The 17,064-nt window shown below is 48.0% G+C and overlaps 1 protein-coding gene across 1 annotated transcript; it reads left to right on the top strand.

Annotated features, from left to right (window-relative positions):
- Positions 1-7,864: 7,864 nt before the first annotated feature.
- On the top strand, positions 7,865-14,511 carry RND1 (Rho family GTPase 1). The gene is made up of 5 exons (XM_037515357.1): positions 7,865-8,089; positions 8,895-8,982; positions 11,595-11,704; positions 12,572-12,706; positions 13,420-14,511. The coding sequence occupies exons 1-5, from the start codon at positions 7,970-7,972 to the stop codon at positions 13,663-13,665; spliced, it is 699 nt and encodes a 232-aa protein (XP_037371254.1). The 5' UTR covers positions 7,865-7,969; the 3' UTR covers positions 13,666-14,511.
- Positions 14,512-17,064: the final 2,553 nt, after the last annotated feature.

Genomic DNA, 17,064 nt, shown 5'->3' with positions numbered 1-17,064 from the left:
CTGTCCTTTTTATATTTTTGTTTCCCTTCTGAAAACTTCCCCCACTGTGACAATTTTTTTCCTTCTCATCAGAAGAGGCAAGTCTGTTCCTGCAGTTCCTGGTTTGTGGTGTGGCTATAGCACCCCGAGTCAGAGGGAAACCTAGGACTGAAGTCTATCAACTATATTGAGACTTTATCAGTAAAATAGTGTTAAGAAAATAAATGTATTAAGTAAATAAAATAGTAGTTTTGTTAAATACTATTATGTTATTTATTATAAAAAATAAATTATAATAAAATAAAATAAAAATAATAAATGGGTGTTAGGTAAATACTAATATTTAAATAAATTAGTAAATAAATAGGTAAATAATAAATAGGTAAATAAACTAGTATTTACCCAACAGACTTGAAGAGGTTTAGGTGAAACAAGCATTGCTCTGCATACAGGCAAGAAAGGCATCAGTGATGGAGCTATTATTCCTGGACCTGAGGGTCCTCCCAGACAGAGTTATTTCTCAGCCTTCTTTTATTTAACTCCCAATGCACCCCCAAACAGAGTTACTGTGGAGCCTGGATGTGGTGCTGTGGGTTTCAGATGACACTGGTGGTCAAGGGAGGCCGCAAGGGAGAGCCATGGGGAAGGCTGAGGGTTTCCATTGTGAGGACCAGAGAAAGAGGCTTGGATTGGATTACACTTACAAAGTGCTCACCGGACACCAGCACTCTGGTGAAGAAAGTATATTATCCCCACTTTACAGATGAGGACTCAGAGGCACACAGAGCTTGAGTAGTTAGGCTGAAGTCTCTCAGATGGCAAAAGGCAAGAGCTAGGGACCTTTTTGAGATCACAGATTCCTTTTGTGGATTTGATGGAGGCTGTGTACCCATTCCCCTGGAAAGCCAGGAGAAAAATAGAAAAGGAAAGGCCTCAGTAATAGGGCTCTCTGAGATAATTCTGTTTTCTCTCAAGGAAGAAGTATTGGCTCAGAGAGAATGAGGCTGAAGAAGAATGTTGTAGCTATGGCCTGACTCAGGAAATCCAAAGTCCTCGTTGAAGTAACCGGGGTTCACAGAATTACCGGTTTATCAAAGTCACAAGTTAATAAGTGTTGGGCCCTGGATTCAGACCTGCTGAATGCAGAGTCAAGTTTTCCCCTGCCTGCTCTGCCCTAGAGGCCAGGAGCTCCAGGGAGTGAAGTTGAGGGCAGGCCAAGTGGAGATTCTCAGTTCCCAGGAAGTGCTAGAAAGAACATGATGACGCAACTAGTGCCATCCCCATTTGAGACATAAGAAAGTTCATTGAGTTCTCAGGTAAAAAGTGCCCCCACCCTGGAGGGACTGCATTGTGTCTTCAGTCCTTGGGTATACTTAGTGTTTTCCTGCAGCCATGTTCTCCCCTCACCAAATTTGCATTACAATTGAGGATCACCCTCTCCCATAAGCTGTCCACATTGCCTCACCAGATCTGACTGTCCCTCCTCAGCGCTCCTACTGCACTTTGTTTTAACTACCAATAGTGGTCTTGTGTTATACCCCCTCACAGTTGTTAACTCCCCAAAGGGGGGTACCGAGTCTTAAAAAACATGGTTAGCACTGTAGTGACTGCCCCAGCTAAAATGTCCAGTGAAAAGGTCAGGTGTTCCCAAGTGCCAGGGACTGGAGACCGCTGAGATCATGAGAAGTTATATCTTAGGGGCCAGGGGTTCAGCACCTAAGTCATATGAAGGGAGGAGGAGGAGGCATGGGGTGATAGGGTGCCTGGGAGTTCTTTGTAAGAATCCCTAGGGAGAGAAAGTACTGGGCCTGTGGACTCTGCTAAGAGTCAGAGAGAATCTGAATTTGCTATCACCTTTTGTGTTTTACGTCACTGTCCTAGATAAGAAACTTATCAGAGTAATCAGAACTAAAAAGATAGGGTACTTCTGAGCTTTGAACATGTGGTACACACACACACACACACACACACACACACACTCTAAGCTAGTGATATTTAAAATGTGTTCCCTGAGGTATGTTCTTTTGGAAGTATCCCAGGAGGGGCGGGGAGGCTGAGCGAGCCCTGTTCCAAGACCATCAATTTTATTCAACCAGAGCAATTTTGTTTTCCACCTCTTTTGTATTTTAGGATTCGATGTAAGATTTCATTTGTAGAGTTTACTGCATGTAATCAACACTATGGAGATGCAGTCAGTAAAACCCAGAAAGTGGAAGAACACTGTAGAATTAACAACTTGTTTTTATTTTTTATTTTTCAAATAAATAGCAAGAAAAATTAAAGGGAGCCGTCCAGTAAGGTGGAAGCAGGGTGAGGCTGTTGGGTTCCCCTCCTCCAGGTACAAGATTGCAGTAAAATGAGGTCAACTCCCCCCCCCGTGCCCCCCCAAGGGAACTCTGTTCAGAGTGATAAGAGGACAGCACAACCCACCAGCAGGGCAACTGCCCTGCGAGCCCCTGTAGCTGTTGACGGCACCGTCCAATGTTGGACTCCTGAGACTCAGCACAGCACTGGACCAAGGGGCGCGTAGGTCTGCAGGCAGGATGGAGGGTGCCTTGCTGGAGAGCTATAGGATGGGGACCCCAGAGCGGGGATTTACCGACTTGAGCCTGGAGCTCTCAATATAGAACAGCTGGAGCCTGAGTCAGTGGGAGAAACAGCCTCTCAGAGACGAGGCTGCTGCTTGGAACTGAAGTGAATAACCCAGCACAAGGCCCTGTACTGGAAAAGGGAATAACGCCCCTCTGTGAGCCCACATCAACTACAATCTGTGCCAAGCACTGCACCTAGTGCTTAAAAAATCCTAGATTGGAAGTAGAACAAGACTGTAAGAGACACTTAGACTGAGGACCTAGCCTTGAGGAGGGGCCCGGAGCTGGTCCTCAGACTTAAACAGGTGCAAACACGACAGTCTGAAAATCTATTTCTACTGCAACCCATAAAAAATTAAAAATGAGGACATAGAAGAATACAACCCAAATGCCAGAACAAAAACCCCTGCAGGAAACCCAATGCAGCACAACTACAGAACGTGACAGAAGAGGTGTTAAATGTAATAGCTTATGGACCTCAAAAAACAAAAACAAACAAAAATGGCAGATTTAAAACAACAGAATAGGGCCTTCCTGGTGGCGCAGCGGGTTGAGCGTAGCACTATGAAGCTGTCTGCAGCCTCTGCAGTGCGGGTTTGATTCCCAGCTGGCCAGGGAGATACCCACATGGCATGGCAGACCTCTCTTGTCTTGCCCGCTGCTCCCCTCAGCTGTGTATTTTGGTCATCTGCCTGTTCTTCTCCTTGCTCTGTCTCTGTTGAATTCTCTCACCCTCCCGCGCCTCTGGCCTGTACCCCAGTGCTTGTATAAATAAATCTTTAAAAAAAATAAAACAACAGAATAAAGATAAAGAAAATATGAGGCCATTATAATTAGAAATAACAGCTAAGAAACAAAGCTCTCCTTACTATGAGGGAGAAATAAGGACCTTCTCAGACAAATAATCTTTAAGAATTTGCAACCATAAACCTTCCCCTCTAAGAAATATTAAGAAGAAGCTTCAAGATTTGAACCAAAGAGAAAGATCAACACAAAGAACTGAACAAGGAACCACAAAAATGAACAAAAGATAATAAAAATTCCCACATATCAACAATTACTCTAAGCATCCATGGACTGAACTCCCCAATAAAATACAGAATATCACGTTGGATTAGGAAATAGAATCCAACTTTCTGCTGCCTCCAAGAAACTCACCTAAGTTTCAAAGACAAACAGACTGAAAGTAAAGGTCAATGAAGACACATCCTTCCAGATTGTATGGGACACAGCAAAAGCAGCAGTGAGAGGGAAGTAGAGAGCAATACAGGCCCACATCCACAAACAAGAAAAAAGCCAAAGAAACAACCTAATCTCTCATTTTGAGGAACTAGAAAAAGAACAACAAAAAAAAACCCAAAAGCAAATAGGAGGGAAATTATTAAAATTAAAGCAGAAATAAATGAAATACAATAAAAAAGGCAGTCCAAAAGATTAATGAAACTTAAAGCTGGTTCTCTGAAAAAATAGATAAAACAGATAAACTCCTAGCAAGACTCACAAAGAAAAAGAGGAGAAAACTCAAATAAATAGGATTATTGATGAAGGAGGGAATCCAGAGGATAATAAGAGCTTGCTATGAACATGTATTTATATGCAAACAAGTTCAACAATCTACATGAGATGAAAAAATTCTTAGAGTTATACAATCACCCAAGTCTGAATAAGAAAGAAATAGGGAAGTTAAATAAACCAAGTTATAAGCAAGGAAATTGAAACATGCCAAACCTACAGCTAACATCATTCTCAGTGCAAAAAAAATGAAAGCCTTCCCACTAGGATTTGGTACAAGACAAGAATGTCCACTCTAATTACTTCAACACATATACTGGAAGTCCTAGCTAAAGCAATTAGACAAGAGAAAGACTTAAAAGGAATCCAAATTGGGAAAGAAGAAGTAAAGTTATTGTTATTTGCAGATGATATGATAATATATTTAGAGAACCCCAAAAAATCCATGGAAAAATTTAAACAATGAACCAGGGCCTCCCTGGTGGCACAGAGGGTTAAGCACAGCACTATGAAGCTATCCACAGCCTCTGCAGCAACGTGCCAGCCAGGGAGATACCCACATGGCGCAGCAGACCTCTCCTGTCTAACCCGCTGCTCCCCCCAGCAATGTATTTCAGTCAGTCTTCCTGTTCTGTTCCCCACTCTGTCTCTGGTGCATCCTCTCACCCCCGCCCTACACCTCTGGCCTGTACCCCAGTTCTTGTATATATAAATAAATAAATCTTTAAAAAAAAAACCACAATAAACTGGTTGAAGGCAAACATCCCTGCCCCAATAAACCAACTGAGTAAAATAGTAGGTTACAAACTCAGTACACAAAAATTATTTGCTTTCCTATATGCAAACAGTTACTCTGAAGAGGAAGAAATTAAGAAAACCATCCCATTTACAATTGTACCCCCCAAAATTAAATACCTGGGAATAAACCTAACAAAGGCAGTGAAGGAAATTTTTTTTAAAAGATTTATTTATTTATTTTTACAAGCACTGGGTACAGTCAGAAGCGAGGGAGGGTGAGAGAATTCACCAGAGCCAGAGAGGGAACAGAACAGGCAGAAGGACCGAAGTACACTGCTGAGGGGAGCAGCAGGCGGCAGGAGAGGTCTGCGCGCCATGTGGGACCCTCGCCCAGCAGCCGGGGATTGAATCGGCGCTGCAGAGGCTGCGGGCAGCCTTGCAATCCAGTGCTCAACCTCTGCGCCACCGGGGAGACCCAAGGAAATTTATAAAACATTGTAAAAAGAAATAGATGACAAAATGAAAAGAGAGAAATAGATGACACAAAGAAATGGAAAGCTATTTTCTGCTCGTGGATTGGAAGATTCAACATTATCAAAATGACCATCCTACCCAAAGCAATTTACAAATTTACTGCAATTTCCAATAAAAATCTCAACGGCATTCTTCAAAGAAATGGAACAAATGTTGTTGAAATTCATATGGAATCGCATAAGATTCTGAATTACCAGTGCTCTTCTGACTAAAAATGGGAAGAATAGGAGTATTACACTTCAAGACTTCAAACTATACTACAAAGCCATAATAATTAAAACAGCATAGTACTGGAACAGAAACAGACACACAAACCAATAGAATAGAATTGAAAGTCCAGAAATAAAACTACACACATATGGTCAACTACTCTTTGACAAAGGAACAAAGAATGTACACTGGAACAAGGAAAGTCTCTTCAAAAAATGGTGCTGGGAAAACTGGATTGCCACATGCAAAAGAATGAGAGCAGACTACTTTCTCACACCACGCACATATATTAACTCAAAATGTATAAAAGACTTGAAAACTTGTCTCTAGAAGCAAGGAAAACAAAGGAGAATATAAACAGCTGGGAGCATATCAAACTAAAAAACTTCTATATACCAAAAGAGACAGTAACCAAGCAAAGAGACACCCCACTGAATGGGAGAAAATGTGTGTACACCGTACATCTGATAAGGGAGAGGCTGGTAGAGAACAGGGACAAAGCCTTTGGGACCTCCACTGGAGGGGACCCAGTTAAGGGTTAAGATGCTGGGTGAAAAGCCTCCTGAAGCCTCTAGAACTGAATCTAATAAGACTGAGGATGGAGAACAAGAGGGAAAGTTAAAGCTGAGGAAAAGATCTCCATGTTGAGGTAATTTATGATCTTACAGGTGTTCCTGGAATAAATGCTCCAAAACTACATTAGTGGGTTTGTGAGGTTGTCAGGTTGCTAGAGAAGGGTAAGAAGAGGACAAACCCTGCAGAGAGAATACTATCTGAGGGCTGAGGATGAGGCCTGGGGAAAGGCAGGGAGTAAAATCCCTAGCACCGGAAGGGGAGGGTAACCAGCCAATAATGGCACCTGGGTAACTGTCCTTCTAGCCTGGTGGTTGCCTTAGGTGATTCCAGATCCCTGAGGATCAGTTTTAGGTGAGTAGAGGACAGTACAGCTACAGAATCCTCAGTGAAGCAACTTAGACTTGGATGCCACAAGATTTAACAGGCGGCACACTGGCAAGGCTACATTTTCAAAATATCCTCCATTTTCCTCTCTGCTAGTGGGCGCTGGAAATCTCACCATTAGCAATCTATCCCTTTGAGTCTGGGGAAGGCTTTTAAAATTAAATATCCTTTATAACATGGAAAATATCCCTGGATGGGGCAGCAACACCAGCTAATCAGAGTAAAGCTCAGATAGAACAAGACCCAGGGCATACTCCAAAGGCACTGGGCTTGACGAGGTGAAGATAAACTCCGAAGAAAAACTAATTTTTGCTCAAGTTCAGTCTCACTTTGGTCCCTGACCCCCCCAGGAGGACTTATTTGGACAGTTGTGGTTCCTGAATAGGCAGAGGACGGTTCAAGTTGTGTGTGTCCATTGGAAAGTTTCCTTAAGATGCAACGGCTGCAAGGGCAGTTGCCTCCAGCTTTATAATCCCAAAGTCCCATTTTACAGTCTGGATTTAGCCCGGTAACACAAGTAGTGTGTAGGCATCGGCGTGAGTAGGTGTCAACCTGGAAGTGGACTTGTGCCTGATTCATGCAGGAAGTAGGGCCGGGGCAGCAGAGCAAACACTCCCAAGCAGCTCCTGCCAGGCATGAGGTGAGAGGTTGTTTGGCCCAAGAGACAGCAACTTTGTTTGCTTTGTTCTCCACCACTTTCCCATCCCCACTTGCCAGATTCCCTCATTCCTTTTTCTCTGCTCATCTTGGGTCAGGAGTTTTGTGGGGATTTTCCAGGGGATCCAAGAAGGTTTTACCACATTATTTTTGGTTGTTGATAAAGGTGATTCCTAAGGAAGAGCCATGGGCATTAAAAGGGGGGTACAGTAGGAACTGATGAAGGAGTACCACAGGAGCTCTACTGGTTTGGGTGGGGATTAGATGGAACAAGATGGTCTGAGATCTGTGGGGTCACCGCCCCCCACCTGTCATAGTTTAGCCAGGTTGCTGCTCTGCTCTTGGAACAACTCCATCTTGACCTCGCTCTCTGCATTCATGGCTGGTTTACGGTTTTTAAAACTAACTGGTGCTCACTCGTGACCATTTAATTTGGCTTCGTGGCACCTCCCTTCCCTCATTCCTTAATACAGACGCAAATCATCGTGGGAATTCCCTTTCCAAGGAAGAAACGGTGCCCCTTTAAGAGAAAGGGAGGGGAGGAAGAGCGCACTGACTCATATCCTGCTACCATTGGCTACTGGAGGGGATCCCACCTCAGCGATTGGCCGTCACAGAACCCGCCTCCTCTTGTGATTGGTTCCGCCGAGGAGATATAAAGCGGCTGTACCGGCCTCCTTTTCAGTTGGAGGGAGGCAGGGAGCCCGGAGCAGGTGGCGCGCGGAGACTCACCTGGCGCAGCCCTCGCTCCTCTGAATCCGAATTGAAGTTCCGCGGAGGCCGTAACCATGAAGGAGAGACGGGCCCCCCAGCCAGTTGTAGCCAGATGCAAGCTGGTTCTGGTGGGGGACGTGCAGTGTGGGAAGACAGCGATGTTACAGGTGTTAGCGAAAGACTGCTACCCCGAGGTGAGCTCCGCCCTCGCGGCCAGCGCTTCCCCCTTGTCTGCCCACCTGGGGGTGATGCCCACCTGCACGGGAGCGCAGACGCTCCCCCCTCCCTACCACACCCCTCTCACCCACTTCTTTCTCGGCCGCCCTCTGGCTGGGGCATCGCCCTGCCTTCGCCTCCCCTGAGACGCGTCCCACTTCTGCCGCCCTGGTGGCTCCTCCTCACCTCTTCACCCATAGGCCCCCGGATCGAATCCCCTCCTACCTCTCTTCTTCTGGAAGTGTGCTGTCAGAGGAGCTGGGGACGCGGGAGAGTGGGGGTACCTCTGGACACAATACCTGCTGGTCCCCTCACCCCTTCTGAGAGGTTCTGTGGGCATGCCCCAGGCAGGCCTCTGATGGCACCAGGAGATTGTGGGGAGAAGAGAAACGGGAGACTCTGCCTGTAGCTCCGAAGTTGGGAGACTGACAGACAGACTGACAGATGGGGATGAAAGGAGAGAGAGAAAAAGAGAGAATGAATGAATGAATGAATGAATAAATATGAAACTGTCTCCCGAGCATCTAGGACATGAGGGGCTCCTCCTGTTTGGAAGTCATATTCACGTTTCTGATTTTGATGGAGCAAAGTGCCTGCACCTCTGCCCTCCCTGCCCTCCTGTCCCATGTGGTCCTACCCCAGGCATCCCCTCCTTTGGCTTCTGACTCTCCTGTCACCTCTGTGCCCCATCAGGATGAGCGGCTTCTTGTGTCGTCAGTACTAACTACGGGAGGTGAGGCGGGTAGGGGCGCCCAGGATGCGATAGTTGCTCTCTCCCCACAGACATATGTGCCCACGGTGTTCGAGAACTACACGGCTTGCTTGGAGACGGAGGAGCAGAGAGTGGAGCTCAGTCTCTGGGACACCTCAGGTAAGAATGTGTGTCCCCCGCGCCCCCTTCCCACCTCCGCTGGTCTGCTGGGGCTGCGGTCTTTTAGAAATTGTTTCCTGTTCTGACGGGGAGAAGTATGGTGCTTGCCAGGAATGTGAAAGAAGGGGACCTGAACTTTCCTTGATTTTGGGGGAGGTGGTCTTGGTTCCCTCGGTTGAGTGGTCCAGAGCTGCAAACTAGAATCGCTTCTCAGGGTCTAGCTCCAGCCTTTTGAAGGCTGGAATGGTCAGGTGAGCCCATGATACTATGGGGGACAGTCAGACAGCACTCTCCAGCCCCGCTCCCCGCCGCCTCACACGCACGCACACATGTACACACATGCACACACAGCTGCTGCTGCCCCAGCGTAAAATAAGAGGCAGCAGGCATTGCTGCTGGAGTCAGTGGCGGTGGAGGCAGGGAGACGAGCCTGCTTTGGGGCAGTGTTGTTCCTGATTCAATTTTCTCTCCTGCATTCCAGCTCGGGCCGCTGCTGTCTGCCTGCCGCAGCTCAGCTCCGCTGTGCTTGTCATACTGCTGCGGCTGGGGATGAAGTGATGCATCATCCTTTGGGGGTGGGGGAGATGGCTTAATATAGGGCACAGTCACAGAGGATAGTGGTGTGGGGGGGATGTTGATTCCAACCATCACTCCCCCCACCTCTCTCCCCACCTCTGGCTGAGGCAGAAGATGCCCTGTCTTTCTGAAATGTAGAAAGCGGTATTTTTCCAACCTCCCAGTCCTGAACGCTTAGTACCAGGCTGTCCCTTTCTTTGACTGGAGCTCCATCCCACCTTCCCTTTACCCCAATTCTTTATCAGTAGAGTGGGCTCAGAGTTATAATCAAGGACTAAATGCTAAGAAAATAACATCTACTTCTCCCCAAAAATGCATATTCAGGCTGACTTTAAAGAGGAACTATAAATCACTAGGGGTTTCCTGTTACATATAATAAACATGCCATCCTGTTCCTCCAAAGAGCCCTTGTTCCCATGATCTGATTTTGAGGTCTGTAAAGATTGGGGCTAGGGGATGGGTAAACAGAAAATGAGACCTCCCTTGCTTTCTCTCCCCAAGACAAAACAAAAATTCCTCAACCGTGCATGCCCTCCTCTGTGGCCATGCCAGGGGCTGGAAGGCAGGTTAGTTACCCCGGACTCTGACATGCCGGCTGGATCTGTCTGGAATGCAGTTTGGACGCATGATATATGCCTTTCCGTCTGCTGTACACTGTCCACCTTTTAATCTTTGCAGAATCTTACTGTAGCTTACTGTAGTCATCTCCCTGTCTACTCTTGCCCTCCCCAAGTGCGGGCTGCCCTGCTGCTTCCCCCTCCTCCCGCAGTCAGAATGCAGCCCTTGAATTCCAATCCAGATAATGGAAAATCAGCAAGGGTGGTCTCTGTTCCCTGTGTCGCATCTCTGCCCTGCCCCCGCCCCCCCCCCATGAAAGGATGCAAGCTGTCAGTTATCTGCAAACTCCCTCTTTATAATTGGGTGCCCGCGCAGAGGAGGAAGTGGCAGGGGTGTGTGGGATGGGGCTTCCCAACACTGGGGCCAGAGTCAAACCTGTTCCCATTATTCATTTGCTGGTCTGAGGGGATTCATTTGGTCCAAGGATTGCTTGGAGCCAGAATGGATGCCTCCTCCCTCCCCCTCTGCCAGTCCTGCAGTGCTCCCTGTGCTCACTGCTGCAGTGGGTGCTGAGACCCCACCTCAGGGAGGGGATGGGGGCGGATTGCTGAAGGAGCAGGCAGCTATCCCAACTCCCCTGTACTCCATTTTTTTCTTTCAACCCAGCCCCCCAACTTGGATTCCCCCAGTTTCCATGGAGATTGTGATGCAGGGAGAGGGGCTGCTTGCTATTCTGAGCACGGATTGTCTGGGTTCCAAATCTGCTACTGCTCCTTCTCTAGGGTGGAGGGAGCAGGCTCAGCCCCTAGCATTCTCTCATATTGGACCACCTGGGTTGGCACCAACTCTTCGCCTCCTCCTAGTAAACCTCTAAATCCCCAGGCGTATTTGAGACTGCCTCCCTGAGATCTTAGGGGGTTGGGGGCAACAGCTTCCCTTTGGCCCTTTCAGTGTAATCCAGTTTGGTGGGAGGACCCTAAATCCTTGATGCTCTCCCTCCCCTACCAGGCGCCTCGAGTTCTGACTCTATAGCAAAGAAGCAGGGCAACCAGTTATGTAACAGGCAAGTTTGTTTCTTCATTGGGAAGACCCTGGAGCAGCAGGAAGTGGCAGTGTGGGCAGCAGAGGAACCTTTAAATAGGCCCTAATCTCTCTTCAGGGCTGGGGGCATCCTCCTCTGGGACTCAGGAAACAAGTCCTTAAATGAAGCCCACTTGTAGGAGATCCAGACAGGGTCAAAGTATACGCTAACCTCTCCCCCTCTGTCTATTTTGCCTCCTTTCCTTTTTACAGGACTACCTCTGGCAGGTGGTCAGGACCCAAGCTTCCAGGCTACAGCACATTGGTTAGTTGGGTGGGACCAGCTAACCTAAGGGACCAAGAATGCTATCCTGGGGCCACAGGAGTGCTGAGGGTTGAGGTCTCTAGGGTAGGGAGAATGCTGTGGCTCACCATCAGGTCTTTCTGCCCGACACCAGGTTCTCCCTACTATGACAATGTCCGTCCACTCTGCTACAGCGACTCGGACGCAGTATTACTATGCTTTGATATCAGCCGTCCGGAGACAGTGGACAGTGCCCTCAAGAAGGTAAGGCTGGATGAAATCTACAATCTTTGGCGCAGCCCAAGAATAAAAAGAAATATTGGGGACCTTGTTATCTAATCCCCTCTTGCAAAATAGGAAAAACTGAAGTCAAGGAGGAAAGATACTTGCCTGCAACCGCACCATTCACCTAGCTCTGGCATTAGACCCCAGATCTCTTGCCCTCTCTGCCTCTTGCCCTTGCCACTACCCTGTGCTCTGCCAGAGGCCCAGCAATGGAGGATAGTATCAAATACACAGGAAGAAAAGGCCTGAAAATCAGAGGGCCCTTTGGTGATACAATTTGAGGGTCAGTGGTGGGCCTTTTGGAGACAATTCTATAGACCTTGATCCCAGGAGCACTGGGCAAGCCAGGCAAGTCTGAGCTCAAGTTCTGTTAGGAAATTCCTTGGTCTGAGTGGCGAGGTCTGCCTATAATGAGAATTCAAAGCATACCTCGTAGAACTCGCCTAGTTTTCTAGAAGTCTCTGGGATTATTTCCTTCCCTCGGAAAGAGACAGGTTGACTTTCTTCTGGTATTTTGCACTTGCAGGACCTTTGACTGTGTTGAGGGAGTAGCCCCATGCCTGTATCTGTGGCAGACAGTGGGAGAATACTTGCCCCTCTGTTGTCTCTGGCACCTGGGTTGTTGAATGAGGGGCAGGCTCTTGGGACAGCACTCCTGTGGCCTCAAAGCCCCATGGGCAGGAAGATGATGTAATTAGTGCAGTGGTAATGCTGTGACTCAGAGGGTAGGCTGGCTGGTGATAAGCTGGATGGTGTGTGTGATGCTGCCAACCAGGTTTCTCCCCATCTCTGCCGCTCACTGACTCTCTTTCCTTCCTCTTTCCCCCTTCTTGTGTGGCCCTTTAGTGGAGGACGGAAATCTTGGATTATTGTCCCAGTACCCGTGTTTTGCTTATTGGCTGTAAGACTGACCTGAGAACAGACCTGAGCACTCTGATGGAGCTGTCCCACCAGAAGCAGGCGCCCATCTCCTATGAGCAGGTAGGGATGTGGGGTGTGTGTGTGTGTGTGTATATGTGTGTATTGAGGGTGGGGAAGGCTGCAGGCTGACTTGAAATATGGCCCTTGTTCAAACTCACTCACTATGGTGAAACAGAATTGGTGTTCTGGGGTGCGAGTTGTCATCAGCAAGCTGGTGGCCGAATACCTGTCTATCTAAATAGAGGTGGGGGGTACCTGTCTACCTGATTTATGCTATAGGTGGGCCATTGGCTGGTGAGCCATTCATGCATGTGCCCGTGCTTCTCATAGTTTTCTGTAGACCACCTGCTTAGGAATACAAGCAGTAGAAGAGCTGCTTAGGGTTCCTGGCTCCAAACCTATAGTCAGTCAGAGTAAGACATGGGAATTGTATGTTTCTTATGTACATCAGAGTATGTGGATCAGTTCTTTTAAACCAGCAATTCACATTAGAATCATCTGGGGAGCTCTTAAAACTATGAATGCCTAGACCCTACTGCCAGAAATTCTGACTTACTTGGTCTGGCCTCAATATGGTTTTAAAAGTGTTCCAGGTGATTTTAAGGTGCAGTTAGGCATCACTTTCAGAAAATAATCAGCGGAGGGTGGTAGTGGAAGGCTGGCTGTTGGATCCCATTCGCAGTAGGCCCGGGGAGGGTCGCTCACCATAGATAGGCAGTGTTTCCAAGCCATCGTGGAGCACAACTTTGATTATCTCACCCCACCACTCACAGGGCTGTGCAATAGCCAAGCAGCTGGGTGCAGAAATCTACCTGGAAGGCTCTGCTTTCACCTCAGAGAAGAGTATCCACAGCATCTTCCGGACGGCGTCCATCGTGTGTCTGAACAAGCCCAACCCAGTGCCCCCCAAGAGCCCTGTTCGAAGCCTCTCCAAGCGACTGCTCCATCTTCCTAGTCGTTCTGAACTCATCTCTTCTACTTTCAAGAAGGAAAAGGCCAGAAGCTGTTCCATTATGTGAAGGGGGATTTGGAGAGGGGAGACAGCCTCCCGTCTCCTCCCTTGGGAGCAGAGGCACAGGGACAGGGAGGATGAGACTATTTAAGACACTGGACATGAGTTTTTCAGATGGCCACAGTGAGGGCTTGGAAGGAGACAGGACGGGATAAGGAAAGAGCCAGGCCCGGCTTGAGGACCTGACATTAAGAAAGAGCCATCACACCCCAAGCCAGGCACTAGGTTGTGGAGGGGGCAGCTGCCCCAGTGCCCCCAACTCCAGAGGAAGGAAAGGTGTGGGGGTTGGGGGCATGCTGGCCTCACGGCTCGGGAGCCTACAGGAGCCTCACCTGCAGCATCACGCCTCTTCCACACAGCGTTTCCATGCAGGCCAGGGGATCGGAGGGGTCCCTGAGCCCTTCCCTTCCCTCTGAGGAGTGGAGGGTGGAGAAGCCAAGAGGCAGCTCCCTGGGGAGCTGGGCCCAGGTGCTTCAAAACTGAAGTCAGCATGGCAGGAGCTGGTCAGGGTCAAAGAGAAAGCAAGCTCATCTTTGCATAGCCCATGCCTCCTGGAGAGGTGACATCATACATTCACATGCTTCTCACCTAAGTCCCCAGGGTCCAAGGGAGAAGCCACAGACCCCCCTTTTCTTGCGGTGTGGGGGTGGTGGTGCTATAGGGGGCAGGGCTGGGCGAGGGTCACCAGACTTTTTCTGCCCTTTAGGGCAGCACAGCTGGCATTTGTTTTATAGACTTGTCTTTGGAAAGGGTGGGGGAGGGGCGAGGGCGGGAGTGTTTCAATCTGTTCTATGTTCTGTGTTTAAAGAAGAAAACCTATTTATTAATGAAAAATATAACACATATAAAGAAATTCATTCCGTTTCCGTAGTCTCTTTCTCTGTTTCATTTGGTCATTGATATGAGGAAAACTGTCCTAGGGTCCTTATGCTGGGTTGCAGAGTGACTGTATCCTCTGCTCTCTCCTCCCTCCACCCCCACCCCTGCCTCCTCCCCAGCTCCACCCAAGACCTACTAAGCCAGTCAGCTCCTCAGTAGAGCAGGGCTTCTCAACCTCGGAACTAATGACATCCTGGCCTAGAGGATGCTTTGTTGAATGGGGTTGTCCTGTGCACTAGGAAGTATAACAGCATCCCTGGCCGCTGCCTGCTGATGTCATTACTGCCCCACCCCCCAACACACACACATACACCAGTTGTCATAACCAAAGTGTCTCCAGATGTGGCTAAATGTCCCCTGGGAAAAACTGCTCCTGATTAAGAGCCTTTGTCCTAGTGGTCTGGAGGAAAGAGACAAGGCTCTGTGGAATCATCAGTAAATGATCCAAGCTGCCGAGATCCCACCCCCCACAGAAGATGGACAGATTGGAGCCAAGACTCAAGATTCTGGCCTCCGAGATCTGCTTTCTTTTTCTTTCTTTTTTTTATTTTATAAGATTTTATTTATTTATGCATACAAGAACTGGGGTACAGGCCAGAGGTGTGAGGAGTGAGAAGATTCACCAGAAACAGAGTGAAATACACTGCTGAGGGGAGCAGCAGGTGAGACAGCAGAGGTCTGCCGCGCCATGTGGGTTGCTCCCTGACTGGCCAGGGATCGAACTCATGCTGCAGAGGCTGCGGATTGCTTCACAGTGTGGTGCTTAACCCCTTGTGCCACCAGGGAGGCCCGAAATCTGCTTTCTTGACCTTAATTCCATTGCCTGCTGATGGCAGCTCAAGGACCTTAACATCCCTTCTCTTTAGTGATTGACAACTCTCTTCCCCATCCCCAAGTTTCAGAGTGTGCTGGGAATGCACATTACTATGTATTGAATTGTAACAATGTGTTCAGCATGACTGAGAACTTCTCAGATAAAGTCATTTAACCTCATAAATGATAACTAACACTTGTTAAATGTTTACTATGGGTCAGGGGTGCTTATGAGTTATGTTATTTATTCCAGTTATAACCCCTCTGGAGTACCTCATTTTCCAACAGACGAACAGGTTCAGGGCCTCCCTGGTGGCCAAGGGGTTAAGTCTCAGCGCTGTCACTGTTACAGCCTGAATTCAATCCCTGGCCAGGCAGCTAACCCATATATGGTGCAGCAGACCTCTCCTGCCTTGCCCACTGCTCAGGTTAGCAGTGTATTTCAGTCAATCTGCCTGTTCTGCTCCCCACTCTGTCTCTGGTGAATCCTCTCATCTGCCCCCCGCTCCCCCTGCATCTCTGGCCTACACCTCAGTTCTTCTATGCAAAAAACCCCACAACACCAGGTTCAGAGAGATTTGTTAGTGTGCCTAAGATCACACAGAAAGTGATAGAACCTGGCTACCAACCCTGGCAACCTTGCCCCAGACGTGTAGTTTTCACTGCTCTGCTAGACTAGCCAGTGAGGAAAGTGGCAGTATTTTCTCTGTTATCCCTAAAGGAGAAAACAAAAGCTAGAGATGCTATGTAACTTTCCCTAGATCATGCTGCTAGTAAGTAAAGGAGAAAGGATTCAAGTTGGATCTCTATGTTAACTATAATCCCATGGGTCCCTTACTTGCTAGTTGTATTTTTGCCAAATAGGAGACTCTAGATCCCTAATAGAAAGCTGTGTCTTTGTCTCCATCACCAAAGACGCATGTTTGTGAAATAACTAGCAGAGTAAGACACACAACATGAGTATTTTTTTTAAAGATTTTTTTATTTATGCACACAAGAAGTGGGGTATAGGCCAAAGGTGCAGGAGGTGAGAAGATTCACCAGATAGAGTGGGGAGCAGAACAGGTGGATCAACTGAAATATACTGCGCCATGTGGGTTAGCTCCCTGGCTGGGGATTAAATTCCTACTGCAGTGGCTGCCGGTTTTTTTTTTTTTTTTTTTTTGGGCTGGGTCTTTAACCCCTGCACCACCAGGGAGGCCCAACAATGAGTATTCTTTTAGCTCAATGTCTTACATGTGTCCCTTTCTGGCTCTCTATTAACTCATCTTTTTTTTTTTTTTTTTTAAAGATTTATTTATTTACACATGCACTGGGTACAGTCAGAAGTGCGGGGAGGGTGAGAGAACTCACCAGAGCCAGAGTAGAGAGCAGAACAGGCAGAGGGATCAAGGTACACTGCTGAGGGGAGCAGAGGGCGGCAGGAGGGGTCTGCGTGCCATGTGGGACCCCCTCTGGTGGCCGGGGATCGAACTGGCGCTGCCGAGGCCGCAGGCAGCCTCGCAACCCAGCGCCCAACCGCTGCGCCCCCGGGGAGGCCCTCTATTAACTCATCTTTAAAGATGGTGAAGAATGGTAACCTGGAAATAGAGAAAGAGCATGGACTCTGAGTTAAATAACCTGTTGTTGAATCCTGGCTCCTTTCTTTTCACTGTGTGACCTTTGAAGGCATAATTAATCTTTTTTAGGCACAATCTCCTTATCAGTAACAAGG

Source organism: Talpa occidentalis, unplaced genomic scaffold (genome assembly GCF_014898055.3).
Source record: "Talpa occidentalis isolate TD23 unplaced genomic scaffold, MPIMG_talOcc4v2.1 talOcc4.16, whole genome shotgun sequence".
In the NCBI taxonomy this organism is placed as follows: Eukaryota; Metazoa; Chordata; class Mammalia; order Eulipotyphla; family Talpidae; genus Talpa; species Talpa occidentalis.
Note: the sequence above shows the minus strand (reverse complement) of the source record. Positions and strands in the feature narration are given on the sequence as shown.

Excerpts from the sequence above, each read along its gene's own strand:
- RND1 (XM_037515357.1), top strand. The coding sequence starts at position 7,970 with ATGAAGGAGAGACGGGCCCCCCAGCCAGTTGTAGCCAGATGCAAGCTG. Across the intron at positions 8,090-8,894 it reads CGAAAGACTGCTACCCCGAG|ACATATGTGCCCACGGTGTT; the intron begins GTGAGCTCCGCC and ends CTCTCCCCACAG. Across the intron at positions 8,983-11,594 it reads CAGTCTCTGGGACACCTCAG|GTTCTCCCTACTATGACAAT; the intron begins GTAAGAATGTGT and ends GCCCGACACCAG.